Source organism: Trichechus manatus, unplaced genomic scaffold (assembly GCF_000243295.1).
Source record: "Trichechus manatus latirostris isolate Lorelei unplaced genomic scaffold, TriManLat1.0 scaffold00030, whole genome shotgun sequence".
Taxonomy (NCBI): domain Eukaryota; kingdom Metazoa; phylum Chordata; class Mammalia; order Sirenia; family Trichechidae; genus Trichechus; species Trichechus manatus.
Window position 1 is genome coordinate 20,979,272 of NW_004443966.1, and position 17,061 is coordinate 20,996,332.

Genomic DNA, 17,061 nt, shown 5'->3' on the forward strand with positions numbered 1-17,061 from the left:
GCCATAGGCATAGGCAGTGGCCTCTTGTGGCCTTGGTGCCACCCCTCCATCTTTCCTTTACTTGCCTTCCATTCCCTGCCTGAAATGCCACCAGCAAGCACAGTGTTCCTTGAGCTAGACATGGATCTGAGCCTGGGAAGGTGCTATCAGACAGTCACACCTCGATTAGGAATAGCTGGCTGGATCCTTTCCCAAAGAAAAACAGACATTGAGAGAAGAGAGGGCATGTTCAGAGCCTGGGGAGATGGATGGGAGAGACAGAGGGCTAGAGAGCCCCCAGCGGGGCTGTGCAGGCTTCAGAAACCCTTCCTCCATGACCCAACCACCTTTCCCCGACCTGAGAGCACCCACAGCAGGTGAAGAACTGGCTCCATCATTCCACCTCTCCCTTTCCCTTTCTGTCCCAGGGTCATGGGGGCCCTCAGGCTGTTTAGCCTCGCTGGAAATGGGGGGAGGGGGGCAGTTGGATTGAGTCTCAGGGTTCCACTACTGAGCTCCCAGCATAGAACTTCTACGACACAGCTCAGATACCTCGGCAACCAGGAGAAATAAACACTCAGGGCTTCACAGTCCAAGTTCTGGTGTGATGTCATTCCCAGCTCCATCCTGCCGGGCCTCCCAACTGGCTGCACCCCAGACAGCCTCAGCTGCTCCAGCCAGAGGACCGGCTTCCTTCCCAGCCCCCATGCAGTCCTTGGGGCGGGGAGAGAGAGTAGACTGAGGGGCCCGGGGCAGGGGGCCTCTGTACAGACCCCACATAGTCCCAGCTCTTTGCCTGCTGCTAGAATCCTGCTTTAGTTTTTATTGCCTCCCCGCCATCCCCAGCCATGAAACTACCCAAGGGGGCCAGGAACTCGGTGTTCTATGGGCAGCACCCCGAGAAGAAGGTGCAGTTGCCCTCAAGGCAGGAAGTAAAGCAGACTCCTGTCATCATGGCCATGCTCAAAGGTGAGAGCAGGGCCTGCCCTTAGCTTGGGCCCACTCCCCTCTCTACCGGGCTGCCAAGGACGTCTCGGGCTGCCAGTCCTGCCTCCTGAAAAGTCCCTTCCAGACTCTCCTCAAAGCCTACAGAAGACCTGCGTCTGCAAGCTGAACCTCACAGGCACTAGAGGCTGCTGGGAGTTTTCAGGGAAGTGGGGGAGGGCAGGAGCTTGAGGCAGGCAGAGACCAGTTCTGGGAGAAGGCTAGAGACTACAGTGGAGCCTTTAACCTAGCTTTAACCTTTCTTAATTTCCTTGAATCTGACTCTCAACTGAGAGTGGACAAACTAATTCCTACTATGTTGTTAACGACTGCTAATTTCTCTAGGTGGGAGGTGACTTAGTATAGTGATTAGATGCTTGAGCTCTGCTGACTCACAGAATTTTCTCTTTACCAGCTTGTGTGATTTAGGGCAAATTGATATTTCTAAGCTTCAGTTTTCTTATCTGTAAGATGAGAAGAACAATAGTATCTACCTTCAAGGGTTGTTGGGAGACTTCAATGAAATAATGCATAGAAAATGTGCCTACTGGGCACAGAGTAAGTTCTATTACCTTTATTGTAACTGTTACCTTTATTGGAATCTCTGGGTGGCGAAAACGCTTTAGCATCGGCTGCTAACTGAAAGGTTGGCAGTTCAAGCCCACCCAGAGGCACCTCGAAAGAAAGAACTGGCAATCTGCTTCTGGAAGGTCATAGAAATGAAAACCTATAGAGCACAATTCTACTTTGCAACACATGGGGTTGCCATGCATCGGAATCAACGGCAATTTGTTCTAATTGCCTTTATTAGAGGGGCAGTGGTGGTTCAATGGTGAAATTCTCGCCTTCCATGCCAGAGATCTGAGTCTGATTCCTAGCCAATGCACAGCAAGCGCAGCCACCATCTGTCAGTGGAGGCTTGTGTGTTGCTATGATGCTGAACAGATTTCAGCAGAGCTTCTAGACTAAGCTGGAAGAAAGGCCTAGCGATCTACTTTTGTAAAACAGCCAGTGAAAACCCTATGGATCACAGTCATCTGATCCGTACCCAATCATGGGGATGGCTCGAGACTGGACAGCATTTTGTTCCCTTGCGCACGGAGTCTCCATGAGCCAGGGGTTGACTTGATGGCAGCTCACAACAACATTACCTTTATTATCATGTACTGTCTCTCCAAAGGAAATTGCATACTATCGGGAAACAGTCTTCCTCTAAAGGAAGCAGCTCCATGGTGGGATTTGTGGCAGTGTGACATCCGTGGGAGAAAAAAGCAAAAAATAAACTAAAATAAACCCGTTGCCATCAAGTTGATTCCAACTCATAGCAACCCTATAGGGAAGAGTAGAATTACCCCATAGGGTTTCCAAGGCTGTAATCGTCATGGAAGCGGACTGGCACATCTTTCTCCCGCAGAGCTGCTGGTCGGTCAAACCGCCGACCTTTTGGTTAGCAGCCGAGAGCTTAACCACTGCACCACCAGGGCTCCTTCTTGGGAGTAAAGCTCCCCAGTATTCTCACGGTGCATGGCGTCTGGGTCTTCCCTGCCTCTGATCCAGCAGGCCCCGGCTGAAGGCTCTCCTGTCCACCCTCCCAGGTCCGGGGCCGGCTAAATACCTCCGGTCATCCTGCACGGGCTACTTAGACCATGACATCTCCATGTTCCAGGAGCCGGCCTACACCCTGCACACCCGGCACTCGGAGAAGCGTGAGTGGTGGCCCGCGCGCCCTCCCTTTGGAGGTGGGGGATTGTGAGGATGGCTGGGGGCCAGTGAGAGGCATGGAGACTTTCTCTGCAGTCATAGACCCCAGGAACAGACGCCCGCCCCATGTGGGACACCTAGGTGGCCCCCTGGGTCCAGAAGGAAACCAGCAGAGATGCCCAAGCGACTCGCCCCTCTGAAGGCGTCTCTGTGGATATCTTGCAGCAGACCTCCCCAGGGAGCTTTGAAGGGATGCTGTCACCATCTTCAGCTCTGGTCTTCGTGTTCTGCTGGGTTCACTTGCCCCAGTGGCTGGGCAGATAGAGCTGCAGGTTGTAGGGAGTGGCCAGCCCTCAGAGTTCCCAGGTGGCTTAGAACCCTGGGGTGGGGTGGGAAGCAGAGGCTGCTGGCCAAGGCCAGGAGAAGGAGAGGCTGGGTGGGGGCATGGAGCTGTGGAGCTGGGGGTCTGAGATCTTAGGCAACAGCCAGGCCCCTCCCTGGGGAGACACGCCCTCCTCAGTAGGGGAACCCTCTGGCTGGGGCTAGGCCCCTTCCTAATACCCTAATTACCCACAGTGGCTATTATTACCCCTTGGCACCAATCCCTGCTCGGGTGGGCAGCGGAGCAAGCAGCTGTTGTTTTATTTGTTCGTTTGAACAAGTTCTTGAAAATGGCTGGCCATGTGTCAAAAGTCCCATTTTACAGATGAGGAAATCAAGGGTCTTGGAAACACTCAAGAGCCCTTGCTCCTCTCTTGGGGAGAGGCAGATTTTGCTTGAGGCATTGCAGCCTCACCCTGGGGCGGCCTCTGGGATGACCAGCCCTCTCCTTGGCTTCCCTGCAGAGATTGCTGATGTGTGCAGCCCCGGGCCTTGCCATTTCTTGGATCCCAAAATAACCAGGTTTGGAATGTCCAGCTGTCCGCAGGTCCCCATGGGGGAGCACATCTCCAACCTGCGTAAGATGGGGCTGGGGCTGGGGCTGGGGCTGGGGCTGGGGAGGGCGGTGGGGGATGGGGGAGCTAGGCTTCACCCTTAGGACCTGAAGGAGGGGCAGAGGGTCATGACCTGTCTCTAGGTGTATCTGTGGATGCTGGTGTCTCCCTGCAATGTCCCATCAGGACACCGATGTCACGATGCCGACATCACCATGTCTGTGTTACAGTGCTCATGTCTTTAAGCCAATGCTATTCTACTCCGTCCTGTAGGGTTGCTAAGAGTCGGAATCGACTTGATGGCAACGGGTTTGGCTTTTTGTTGTGGTATGTCACGGGGTGATGTTATGATAAAAATGTCACGGGGCTCGTGCCATGGCAGTGACATTGTCATGCTAATGAGCTTATGGGCCGAAGTGATCTCGGGGTATTCTCGTGGTGCTGTCACAGGGATGATGTCAGGATGCTGGAGCCCAAGGGTGGTGTTATGATGACACTTATGGTTCATATATATGACACCAGTGTCACAGTCCTGATGTGAAGATAGCTAAGTCACCACCCTGCTGCCCCTCCCCTCGCCCATAGCCTCATGCAGGAGTCATGCCCCTGCCCCGAGGCCAAGGAGGTTATATTGAAATCACATTAGGCTAACAAGACCTCAGTAACAACTGGACCCATTAGATGGATACCAGGGGTGTGGCCTGGCCTCTGGCCTGAGACTCCTTCTTTTGCCCCTTCCAGGCCTGAGTCCCACCCCAGCCTCCTGCCACTACTGCTTTGAGAAGGTCCACCCACCGGGGGAACGCAGGGCTCCCCAGCACACTTTCGGCTACCGGTGCCCATACAGAGTGATGGATCCCAACCCGGCCCCCAACCAGTACCAGCTGCCACTCCTGCTGGGGCCCAACACCCCCGCCAACCGAGCCACCCCCTGCTATAGCTTGGCCTCCCTGGACAAGAACTGGTTCTACAAGGAGGATGTGGCGGGAGGCCCGGGACCCGCCATGCACGCCCGGCCTGAGCCATCCGTCTACCAGCACCGCAGCCCCATCTACAGCATGGCCAAGCGCTTCCCCTACCCCGTGGACCGCATGCCCCGGCCCGGCCCCGCCTCCCACGACGTGCAGCAAGTCACTCTGCACAAGCCCCGCCCACCTGCTTTCACCATGGGCGTCAAGCACTCGCCCCACCTGTGCCCGCTGGTCGTCCACATTCGTGACTGAGGTCCCGGTGCACTCACCTGCCCCGCTCCACCCCACAGAGCTTATTTTCCCATCTCCAGCAGAACGACTCCACCAAGGCTTTCAGAAGCCTGCGGAGTGTCCACAATGTTTTTATTTATGGATCCTTCTATTTTTCAAATACTCATGACTGCTTTTTCTGGGCTTTGCCCTGGGCAAGGGGTTGGGGTACCAGGAGGCGTCGCAGGGGTCTCTGGGCTGAGGGAGGTCTCATTGGCGGAGGCAGCAACATGTCCTCCAAGGAGCCCTGGGCAGGGACTCCGGAGAGCTGAGGTCTAGTCCTACCCAGTCATTAACATGCTGTGTGATTTTCTGCAGCTCCCATCCCTCTCTGGGCCTCAGGTGGCCCTCTGGACATAGAGGAGGGTGGCCTGGAGGATGCCGAGGTTACTCTCTGGCCCCAGAACTGTGTGACTCTGATCCCTGACAGTGGTCAGTGTCCAAGCAGGGCAATTGGAAGGGGTCATTCTGATTGGGGACGGGGGAACTGCCCGGGGGTGGGGTGGGGGTGGGGCTCTTAGGGGAGGGACCAAAGAATAAGTGGAGGTGGAGTATATGGGAGGGCGTTCCTGGTGGAGGTAACCAGGGGGGCAAAGGCGTACAGGTGGGGCCACAGGGTGCAGGGACAGGGAACTGGGGAAAGCTCAGGAGGCGGGAGCCTGGGGTGCTGGAGGCTGAGTGGATAGCTGGGGCCAGATCATGGGCAGCTTGGAGGGGACTCAGGCTTTGTCCTGAGGGTGATGAGCTAGATAAGACCTGTGTTTTTAGTATTTCAGTGTTTGCGGCAGTGAGAGAAGTTTGGACAGGAGGGGCAGAACCTAGGGAGGAGGCGAAGGGACTGGAGCAGGACCTGGTCTCTGGAAGGGGGTCTGCGTGTCACACGCTGTTTTTGGAGAGTCGCTTGTGTGTCCCCTAGCTCAGTGGCTTAGTCTCTCAGTGCCGCAGACTAGCCAGGAGGGGGCAGCATTGCCCCACTTGTCGAGTTCAGCTCTTCCAACCGCCCCCCGCCCCCCGCCCCCCGCGCCCAGCCCCCTTCCAGCTTCCGTCCTTTTGGGCAGAGAGACACCTGCTTTCCTTCAGGTCTTGGGGCGGGGCGGGGTTGGGGGTCTCTGGGGAGGCTGAGGTCTCTGTGGCTGGAATTTGTCCTTCCTTAACTCTTGGCATCCATACCAGACTCCTCCCACCCCTGGCCCCAGCCCCTCTCCAAGCTCCCTGGGCCACAGGTAGGTGGGGAGGGTTCTACCCCTGACCTGGCTGTCTGAGGGAGATGGGGAAGGGGGGGCTGCAGCTGAGGACAGATCTGAGGCTGGGAGGGAGGAGGGAAACAAGGAGGGAGAGGGGCTTAGTGGGGAGAAGAGGGGGCTGGAAGAGCCTGGAGACCCCATGGCTCAGGCAGCGGCACTTCCTTCCCCAGCCACTGCCCCAAGAATGAAGGGAGACAAGAAGAAATGGCCACTTAGAACCAAAATGGTGTCTGATGGCTCATTCTTATGAATTTGCATAATATTCAAGTTTTAATTGAAATTGAAAATTGAATTGATGATTTAACTTTGGACAGAAAGGAGCAGAGAATATCTTTGGAATATGAAAACAACAACAACAAAGTATTTAAAAAAGAGGTCGTGTAGAAAATCCCAATACCTGATTCTGAGCCCGGAATCCCTCTGCCACCCCACCCTGCCCCCCAGGCCCTGGCTATTGTATCTGTCCTGTTCTCCCTACTCATCAACAAGGCTGGCCCAGGCAGGCTCTCCAGAGAGTGAGTGAGCTTGGGGACCCATCTGTCTTGCAGCAGATTAGAAAGATGTCATTTTGCCGACAATGCCATTTATCTCGGCGGCTGCAAGAATTAGTGATGCTTGGGCTGAAAGTGTTGGGTGGGGGCGGGGGCTGGCAGGTGGCAGGAACCAATGCTCCCCTGTGTCACCAGGTCAGGGGAGTGGCAGACCAATCTTTGGACAGCTCCTCCTCTGAATAGGGTAGTAAGGGTGCCTAGCCCAGTCCCAAGGTCCTTCATTGAAAAGATGAGAAAACAGAGGCCCAGACTCTGGAAATAACTTTGGCCATGGTCATATAATAAATTAATTGCCTGTTTCTAAATAAAGGTCCAAGCTCAGTCTGTGAGCAGGGTCAGGGATTAGTCTGTGACCAGGGTCAGGGCTCAGTCTGTGACTAGGGTTGGGGCTCAGTATATGACCGGGATCAGGGCTCAGTATGTGACCAGGGTCAGGGCTCAGCATGTGATCAGGATCAGGGCACAGTATGTGACCAGGGTCAGGGCACAGTATGTGACCAGGGTCAAGGCTCAGTCTATGATCAGGGTCAGGGCTCAGTCTGGGTTGAGACGCTTGACCAATATGAGGACGAAATCTTAATTTTCTCCAAGGCTCAGTCTGGGACAGACCCTCAGCCTGGCCCAAGCTGCCACCAGATGTGAGCAGGGCCGGGAAGCTATCCTTGAGCTAGAACTAACCCTTGGGGTAAGTTTGTGGTCCCTGTCATTCTTTGTGATCCCAAGGGAAGGCTGGAGGTTTCAGGAAGAATATTTGGGGGATGAAGATGTTCCAATGAAAGATGGCCCCTCCAAGAAGGAACTGTCGCCCCCAGGGAAGATGGATGGGTCTCCCTTGTGCCTGAGCCTGTAAAATGACAGGGTCATCTAGCTTGGGATCAACCTTTTGACAGAGCAGCCCCTGTCCCTTGGCCTTGCCTCCCCTGTGATGCTGCCCTTGGACAAGAGATCTGCAGAAGGTTAGAAGGGATGGATTCCTAGGCCTGGTTGAGTACTGACCTGGCCCTTGTGAACAATTTATGAGGTCCAAGCTTGATCGGGCAGGAAGCCCTGGTCTGATCCTTGTAGGGGTTAAACCTGTGCCCTCAGGTAATTAGGCCTTATAGCCTGGTACTTGGTCACATGGACATGACAAACATTTGCTGAGTGCTTGCCCTACGTCAGGCTGTGGCTGGTCCCAGGCAAGGAGCAAAGGCAGAGGCTCACCTCTGGCCTCCAGCAGCACAGACTGGCTGGGTGAGAGGGAGAGAAGCAACTCTTTCCAACCACAAGCAGACACTGGAAGGTAGATGAGGCTTGGGGCACGGCCGGTGCCCACATGGAGCTCTCGTCTTCTTGCTGGGCCACCGGAGAGGCCTGGCCTCCAGGTTGGGCCACCCCAGCCAGGGTTTGGTGGTGAAAGTGCAGTCACATGACCCCTCTGGACGCTGGACGTGGGGCTGGTCTCTGCAGTCCTGCTCTTCTGGACACCCACGTTCCCTGCCTGAAGGCCAATCATTCTGTGGCTCCCAGGAGCTGGGGGGTGGGGAGGTAGACACTGAGGTTGGGGGTGCTTCCTTCTGTTGGCCTTGGGCAGGAACAAAAGAGGGGGCCTACCTGCCTGTGCCCCCCAACCCCAGGGACACATGGACACGTCATACACAGGCATACAGATAGGGGTTGTGCATAAGCACAGCCCCCCCACAGGTCCCTTACTTACCCTACACACACATGGAGACAAGACACACACGCACGCACACACACAGAAACAGACACTACACCTTCCTCCACACACACACACACACACACCTGACGCTGTGCACACAGAGACATAATCAAATATGTGCTTCATACTGTGTTGTTGTTAGCTGCTGTCAAGTCGGTTCTGACTCACAGCAACGCCATGGACAACAGAACAAAACATTGCCAGGTCCTGCGCCATCCTCACAATTGTTTCTGTGTTTGAGCCCATTGTTGCAGCCATCGTGTCAATCCATCTCCTCGCAGATACACACACACCACACTGTACGCTATATGCACACACCTTTTACTACACGCACACGCACACACACGCACACAGACACCACTTTCTCCCGGTCACCTCCTTACCTCATGCACACCCCCACGTCCACCCAGGCTCACCACACCCACTACTGCCCTGCAGAAATGTACAAGCCATGAAAACGCCCCCCCCGCCCAGAGATGCAGAGAATAGTGGGAGGGGTGGTCAGGAGGGTCTCATGAAGGAGTTGGGGCATGATGTGCACCCCAGCCCCTGGGTCAGAAGAGCCGCTGGCTGGCTCTCAGCCCTCCAGTCTGAGGTCCCACCTCTGGGCAGGATGAGCTTGATTGGGAGGGGGTCAACGCCCCTTCCCCTGGCCCCAGCACTCAGGATCCCAAGGACAGAAGGGCTAGCATAGGAGCTTCAACTCAGCTCTCCTGTTGGGGGGCACGTCCCCCTTAATTCCCAGTGGGAGTCAGAAGGAGCAGCTCCCGTGCTCACTGAGGGTGGAGAGTCCGCCTGCCCCTCCTTCCGGCCTCTCCTTTCCCCTTCTCCTCGTTCATGTCCTCCCATCCAGCTTTTCTCTCCTCTAGATCTTTCTCCCCACCTTGGGCTCACTCCTTTCTCTCTCTCCCTCTTGCTCTCTGTGTCCCTCCGCCCTGTTTATCCTCTAGAATAAAGATCGACATTTTCAATTACCCCCAAAATAACAGAGCCGTTCATGGAGGCTTGGAAGAGAAGAAGACTGTGTCTGCATGTGTGTGTGTGTGTGTGTGTGCGCGTGTGTGCATCGCATGTGTGCATGTGGGTCTACGGGGGGTGTGGAGGGGCTGAGGGGCACCCAGGGCCCCACTGTCCTTTGTTTGCCCTTCCTATTCTGAAGCCTTCATTTCTTTCTGGGAGACTGTGAGCACGTTTCCCTTCAGGGGAGGAAAGGAGACAAAAGACAGAAATAAAAAACTGTCATCGTTGTCTTGTAAACACAGTGTGTAGTGCTGAGCAGGGGCTCCGCAGGAAAGAGGGAGGGAGGGACAGGCAGGGACAGAGGAAGGGGGGCTGAGAGAGGTGGGAGTGAGAATCAGCAGGGGGAGAGAGAGAGGCAGGTGGGGAGGAAAGGCGAACAGGGCGAGCAGGAGCACTGTCTCAGGGCACCAGGCAGGATGCCAAGGGGAGGAGAACAATGAAACGGTTGAGCTTAGGCCTCTGAGTTGATCCAGGGGCGTGGAAAGATTTGAGGAGGGAGACCCTTATGCCAGGTTCCAACAGGATCCCGAGGCTTTATTCTCTGAGCCCCTACCCTGTGCCAGGCTCTGAGGACACCAGGGTCAGTTAGAGATGGTCTCTGCTCTTGTGAAGGATAAAATCTACCAGAAACAAAGTGTAGCTGGTGTGTTCAGCACATGTCAGGCCTTACATGAGCTGAGGATCAGAAAGGGTGGGTGACCTGCCCAGTGACACACAGCTGGGGTTGGGATTCCAGCCCAGCTCTGTCTGACTCCAGTCCTCATTACACACAGCCTCCACTATGGGGACCGGGGCAAAGAAAGAGGGTTGGAGTCTTAGCTCTGCCACACCTGGTTGTGTGACCTTGAACAAATCCTCCCTTCTCTGGGCTCAATTTCCCCATCTGAAAAGTGGGGAGAATTAGGGATGGACTACCCAATAAGCAAGGTACACACGGGCTTACTTGTGCTTACTAATTCGTAGTGCACAATTTCGCCTGTTTTTCACCACATCTTTGTGAATGAACCAATGAGAAATTGTGCACTACGGATTAGTAAGTAAACAAAATTAAGCCCCTGCGTACCGTGCTTACTGGTTAATGTGCCCCTGGGGAGAATTCTGGCTGCTGTGCAGCGCTGTCCGGAGAGCTGAGTGTCTGGATATGGGTGGTCACCCAGCTCTGGTTCCCTGGAGAGCTGGCTGTGGGTATGGGGCAGCAAAACACACCCGGTGGTTGAGGAAGGAATGGCCAGCAGCAGCTGCAGCCTCAGAAGACAGAAAATGGCTGGACCTCTGCTTCGCTCCCTCCTGCCGCCCAGTGGCAAAAATTGGGTACTGCAGGGGATGGGTCTGGAAAGGCTTCCCAGACCCTCAGCTTACATAAGGGTCAGAGCTAGAAGGTGCCTCACAGAGGCGAAAAGAAGGTGCCTCACAGAGGCGAAACTGAGGTATTGCAGGTAGGGCGAATGCCCTGGGCACCGCTTGAGGAGTGGTGCTAGTGAGGAGTTTCTACCAGCCATCCAAGTTTCCATTGCCAGCTGTGAGAGAGAATTCTGCAATTGAAAGCTATTTGCCATAGGAGCTATTTTCCGTAGACAGGCCTCTGACCTGTTTTGTAGATATCCAGATAGGAGAGGGACTTTCTCCCAGGTCACCCAGGATAGCAGCCTGGACTGGGACTGAGATTTTCTTTCAGGGAAGGGGGCTTCTTTGCCCCCCGCCCACCCCATCTGTGGTGCCCAGGGGGAGGTGGCGCTCTGCATCCCCTGCTTGAAGCCACCTCCTCCAGGGAGCCTCCCAGAGTCTCTCCCAGCAGGAAGTGGCCTCACTCTTGCCCTGCAGCCCCATCCATGACCTCTCCTTGCCCCTCCTGCTCTGCCTGTTTTGAACTTGCCACCCCCAACCCATCAGCAAACCAGGCAGAGGGGTCCCTTGAGACATTGGAGATAGTGAAAGACCATCTTCATCACTTACGAAGCATCTGCCAGGGCCTGTCCCTGTGCTGGGGTTTTATCTTACCTCATAACAACCCCAGGAGGCTGGGATGATTTTTTGCACCCCATTTTCCAGGTGAAAAAATTGAAGGACAGAGAAGTTGTGACTTTACTATACAAAGTGGTGGAGCAGGGATTCAAACCAGGTCTGTCCTCTCCATTCTCTGAAGAAGGGCCCTCATTTGAGGGCCTGTTCTTGGGAGTGAAAACTAACCCCCACGGTCATAGGACAATGACAGCTGTGAGCAGACACTGAAATTAGTCCAGGGGCCTTGTGAACTCAGGTCTTAGCCTCACCACTGTGCTACTGTGTGACTTTGGGCAAGGCACACCCCTCTCTGGGCTTGGAGTTCCTCATCTGTGAAATGTGTGCGTGCACGCACGTGCATGCGTGCATGTGTGCATGTGTTCTAGACGATCTCGGAGCCCCATTCTGGCTCTGAAATTTGGCATGTGCAGTCCTGGGCAGGTCTCATGGCTTGGGAGCTGGGGCAGATGGATTTTGAAGGGCCTGGGGAAGCGGTGAGAAAATGGCAGGTCTGGAGGGCGAAGGTCCCGCCAGGCAGCCGGGCCCCTCAGATGCATCTCCTGCCTGTGTGTCAGCCGTGAGGGTTTGGGGGCACCAGGGGAGGCGTGGCTGTGAGGACAGAGAGGGTCTGGATCTGGGACAGGTATGGGCCTGGAGCCTTTTCCTCCACTGTCTGCCACAGAGGGGAGTTTTTCTTGGCAGGAAACAGACTCATCAATCAGCGGCAATGGGGGGCTGACAGGTGGTCACTCCCCGCTGGCTTGGCTTGCGGCAGCTTCATAAATCCCACTCTGGGGCTGGGCTGTAATTCTTGTGATTCACACCTGGCCTCTTGGAGGACAGAGACATTTGGGGCTGCGGACAGGCTGCCCTCCCCTGGGAAGAACAGGCGGTACTGTGGAGTGGCCTCTATACGGGCCCTAGGGGTCTCAAGTGGCCCCTCCCTAGGCTCCATGGGAGATGCTGCTACAGGCAGCCTGCCCTGCTAAGCCCCCAGGCCACCTCAGGCCCAACCTGAACCATCTCGGCCCCGACTCAGCTCCCTCTGTGCTCAGCTTGGGCCATTCCTGTGCCCTGGCCCCATCTGGCCTAAGACACCGCATGGGTCACGTGTGTGGATGTTGTCTACATCCTCTGAGGTCTCGTGAGGGCCCATGCCCAGGAAGTCCTGCCCAACCTACCCCACAGCTCATTCTCCTGCCATCCACATACTGTTTGATCTTGGTGGTCACGAGGACAAGGTGGCACAGGCCCAGTCTGTGCATTTCTCACACAGCGGAACTGGGGCCCTGAACCCACTGCCCCTCGGGGGAGAGAAGGGCCTCCGAGACCCTCTGCCCAGGACTCCAGTCATTTGTCAACTTCCTTCAAGACTGTTGCTGTACTCAGATGCCGGCTGTATTTTTACTTACTTTACATTTTCCTTTAAACTGTCTCACTTTTTAAATTTAAATATGTCTTTGAGTTTTGTCTTAAGCGATAGGATGTGCTAGTTAAAGATATATATACATACATACATACACATACATATATAATACCCCCCCCACACCTATATATTGTTAGTTGCCGTTGAGTCGGCTCTGACTCATGACCACCTTATGAATAACAGAAGGAAACATTGTCTGGTCCTCATGGTTGTTAGTACGTTTGAGTCCATTGTCATGGCTATTGCGTCAATCCATCTTATGGAAGGTTTCCTTTGTTTTGCTGACCCTCTGCTTTAACAAACACGATGTCCTTTTCCTTCTTGATAACATGTCCAAAGCCTTCTTTGCTATACACATCATATATATACACACACATATATATGAAAGTATATACATGAAATATATACATGAAAATAAGTGCAGAGTTAAAATAGCAGATACCCACTTCTGGGTACTATCTACATCATCTTACATAGCATGAATGGTGCACACACTGCCCTTTGAGCAAAGTGGCTCTAGTCCTCCTCCCCTATTTTACAGACAAGGAAACTGAGGCCCAGAGAGTGTAGGGACTGGCCCAAGGTCACACAGGGCTGGAATCAGGGGCCAGCCCATCTGACTTCCAGTCCAGTGCTTATTTTACCTATGCATGCTCATTGTTTGCGGAGAGGCTGGTCCGGGTGTGTAGGGCTTCCTTCCCTTGGAAGCGCATTTGGATTCAACAGAGGCCTTTTGGAGACTGTTGTGTTAACAAGACGGGTGCATTTAATGGCGGACTTTCTAGCAGCCGGCTGACAGGCAGGCAGGCAGGCAGGCATCCTGGGTCTCCTGGTGGGACTAGCCCAGTGGCGTCACTAGAGTTAGTGTCGCCCCTCATGGGCATCCTCCCACCAGACCATACAGAAATAAGAAATTTAAACCTATTGTAGACGACCTGCTTCTGGGTCAGGGCTTCCTATGTAGCAGAGCAGCTCCCTCGCTGAGTCCTATTGAAAGTCAGCCCTCAACACAAGGGTTTGTCTTGCGCGTTCGCAATTTGCGTGTCTCTCTCGCTCTCCTTCCCCCCTGGGGGCCACCGCCGCTGCCCTGCGGCACCGCGCCCCGTGCTTTGCGTGTGTCGGAGCGGTGGCGGGTCTCGCACGCGCCTGGCCCGCGGCCGTCAGGAAGCGCGCGTCCCGGCCGGGGGTTCCAGGGTCGGCGGAGAGCGCGTGCCAGCGGAGGAGGTGCGGGCCGCTCCGCGCAGAGGGGAGGAGAGGCGTCCCCGCCTCCTGGGATCCTGCCTTTCCTCACATCCTGTCGTGGCCGCCCTGCCCCGGGCTGGGATAGGAGTGCAGAAGACATGGCGTGGATGAGGAGGGCCAGGCGCCAAGGGGCTGCCCGCCACCCCTTTCCCCAGGGGCGTCGCCGGCGGGCGGGGTTGGGGATAGGGGTGGGGCGTATGGATGCCGCGCGCGTGCGCAGACGACGCCGTCCACGTCCCCGGGCCTTCTACCCACCCGTGGGGCAGGGGGTTTCGGGCCGGGAGGCGGCCTTGCGTCCCTCTTCTCTCAGCGGTGACCGGGTTGACTAGTCCGCCCTGCAGCGGGTCGTAGCGGTTAGAATCTTGGGGGGAGGGAGTGAGTGTGAGGCGCCGGCGGTTTAAATAATAAATATATATAATATAAGTTTAAATAATAAATAATAAATTTATACTGAAACACTGCACAAGCATTTTATAGACAGTCATTTTGGTGTCACTCCCTCTGACAGTGTCACCTGCTGCGATCCGCACCCCCCGCGTCCCCTTAGTGACACCACTGGACTAGCCTCTGGCCCCAGTTCTGCTTTCTCGTCTAGGTGCCCATGGCTCCTGTACAGCTCAGGATGGGGAAGAGGTGGGGAAAGGGGTCCCAAGGGAGGGAGAGAGCAGGGCTCTAGCAGCAGCCCTTCCCTGGGGAGCTGCTTACTGAGGCGATAATTAGTGCACTGGCTCCCAGGCCGGCAAGAAAGTGGCCTCATTAGCGAGCTCCTTCCCATGCACCACCACCACCTTCCTACCTCCAGGCTCCTGCCACCTGTGCTACCACCACTACCACCTTGTCACCCCAGAGACAGCAGCGCAGTGCCCCTCTTGGTGAAAAGGCTGCTGGTTCCCAGGGCAGCCAGGAAGGAGATGTGAGTGCTGGGCATCCATGCACACACGGGGGCGCAGAGCACATGGCACACACACCTACACATAGATGCGCTCATACATACACACGTACGCGCATACCATGTTGTTAGATGGGCACACACAGGTGTATGCACACACACGCACGCAAAACACAGAGACATACACGTCTACATCCAAACACAGACTTGCACAGTAACACACGTACTACCCAGACACTGTACAAACACATAGATTCAATACAGAGACGTGTATGCACAGAGGTGGGCTTAAATGTGAAGACACACAGTGCACACATAGAGACACCCATGTTGAATGCAGACACCAAAAGACACCAATGTCCAGGTATGTAACTCCAGACTAGCGTGGCACGCGGAATTGTACCTTGACATACCCACGTTGGTGAACCTGCACACCAGACATGTGGAAACGTGCAGAGGCACGTGGGGTGCCCTGTGGGCACTGTATATACACTTGTGGGCATGGGACACCTCCATGCACACACATGCACACGGCCCACGCAGCATTATTTTTTTCTTGGAATCTAACAAGGCCTGAGGTGCAGGGACTGGTTAATTTCCTGGGGCAGTGAGGAGACAGGAGCTGAGAGGGCACATTTAATTAATTCTTAAGATTCCTGATAGAGGGAGAAGGGGTTGGGGGGTGGGAAGAGAGAGAGGGAGGGAAAGAGGGAGAGACAGGGAGGAGAAGGGGCAGCAGGAGGGATGAAAAGGGAGGGCAGCAGGTGGGGGGGCAGTGAGGAGGCTGAAGTTTCCCTCAGGGCCAGGGGCATTAACCCTTTGGGCTCAGGGCAGGTCCAGGGATCTCATTGCTCAGCCCCAATTCAGAACCAGATGGGCCCTCCAAGCTCAAGTGGTTGGGCTGGTGCAGAACTCTCCTTGTCAGGGCCCCCTCTGCACAGTTCTGGGGTGGGGAGCTCACCCCCTCTTTCACTGGCTTCCACTGTGTGGGAATCTGCTTCCCGGAACCTCCCACCATCTGTCTCACTTCTGCTGTGGGGCTGTGGGTGGTGTCCTCTGACAGGGCTGGCGTGGGGGAGATAAGACTGCACAAGGAGGCCCTCTCGGACACCTGGGCAGCTCCCCCACCCTGCTCTGGGCCCTGGCCCCAAGACAAAGCCAGGGTGGGCAGTCAAGGGCTCAGGGAGAGAAAGGCTGTGACCCTGGTGCGAGGGGAGATGGAGGAGGGGGTGGGAGTGAGACAGACAGACAGACAGACACAGAGAGGAATCTAGAGACAGAGACTAAACCCGAGTAAAGAGATGCAGAGAAAGATCTGGAGAGACAGGGAGACAAAGACAAATTGAGAAAAAAAAGTTAAGGAAGCAAGACACAGCATTACAGACAGAAGGCAACAGAGAGGTGCTCTGCCACTTCTGATCAGGGCGAGTCACCCCACAAGGAGCATGGGTGACAAGAAGGGGCTGCAGTAGGGAGGAGCCCTGGCCTAGAGAGGATGCTGTGTGACACTATGCAGGCTACCTAACCTCACTGAGCCTTGGCTGTTGCATCTGTAAAGTGGGGATGCAGACCCTGCCTCTGAGTGGGCCCTGAGGCTGCAAAGGGAGGCTGCCCTGGCCCCTTCCTTCCCTCTCCTGTCCCCTGGGTCACAGGTGCCTGAAGATGGGGGTGGGAGGCTTGACAGAGGCTGGACCCCCCCCGCCCCCCCAGCCCCATGGAAGGCCCTGAGTTGGTGAGCCAGGTGAAAGAGGAATGCCTCTGCGGGGCCAGGGTAATGTGCTGCAGCCACGCAGCGCTGAGTGATGGAGCGTTTGCCCTGAATATTGAAAATGCATAAATATCCGTTTTCAGGCACCAAGGCGGATATAAATACGAAGAGGGGGTTGTGCAGCCCTCAGCGGTAATTTACCAGCTCTGCTGCCCCCGGTGGCAAGGGCACTTACACTCTGCCATCAGGAGCTGTTTCAAGAAGGCTTTATGACCGCCGGCTGCCACCTGGGTCCCTTTTCTTGGAGAAGTGTTTCTTCGGGGACTGGCCGCCTGGGGTGGGGCTGGGGCAAGGGGGGCGAGGTCATTCCCCGGCCTGCTCAGTCCCAGCCCAGGCCTTTGCGGGGGCTCTCCCACCTTCCCCTCCTTCAGTGCCTCC

At 55.5% G+C, this 17,061-nt stretch overlaps 1 protein-coding gene across 1 annotated transcript; it reads left to right on the top strand.

Annotated features, from left to right (window-relative positions):
• Positions 1-827: 827 nt before the first annotated feature.
• CIMAP1C (ciliary microtubule associated protein 1C) lies at positions 828-4,822 on the top strand. Its single transcript, XM_004374763.1, has 4 exons — positions 828-948; positions 2,559-2,669; positions 3,510-3,623; positions 4,341-4,822. Exons 1-4 carry the CDS (start codon positions 828-830, stop codon positions 4,820-4,822), a joined length of 828 nt encoding a protein of 275 aa, XP_004374820.1.
• Positions 4,823-17,061: the final 12,239 nt, after the last annotated feature.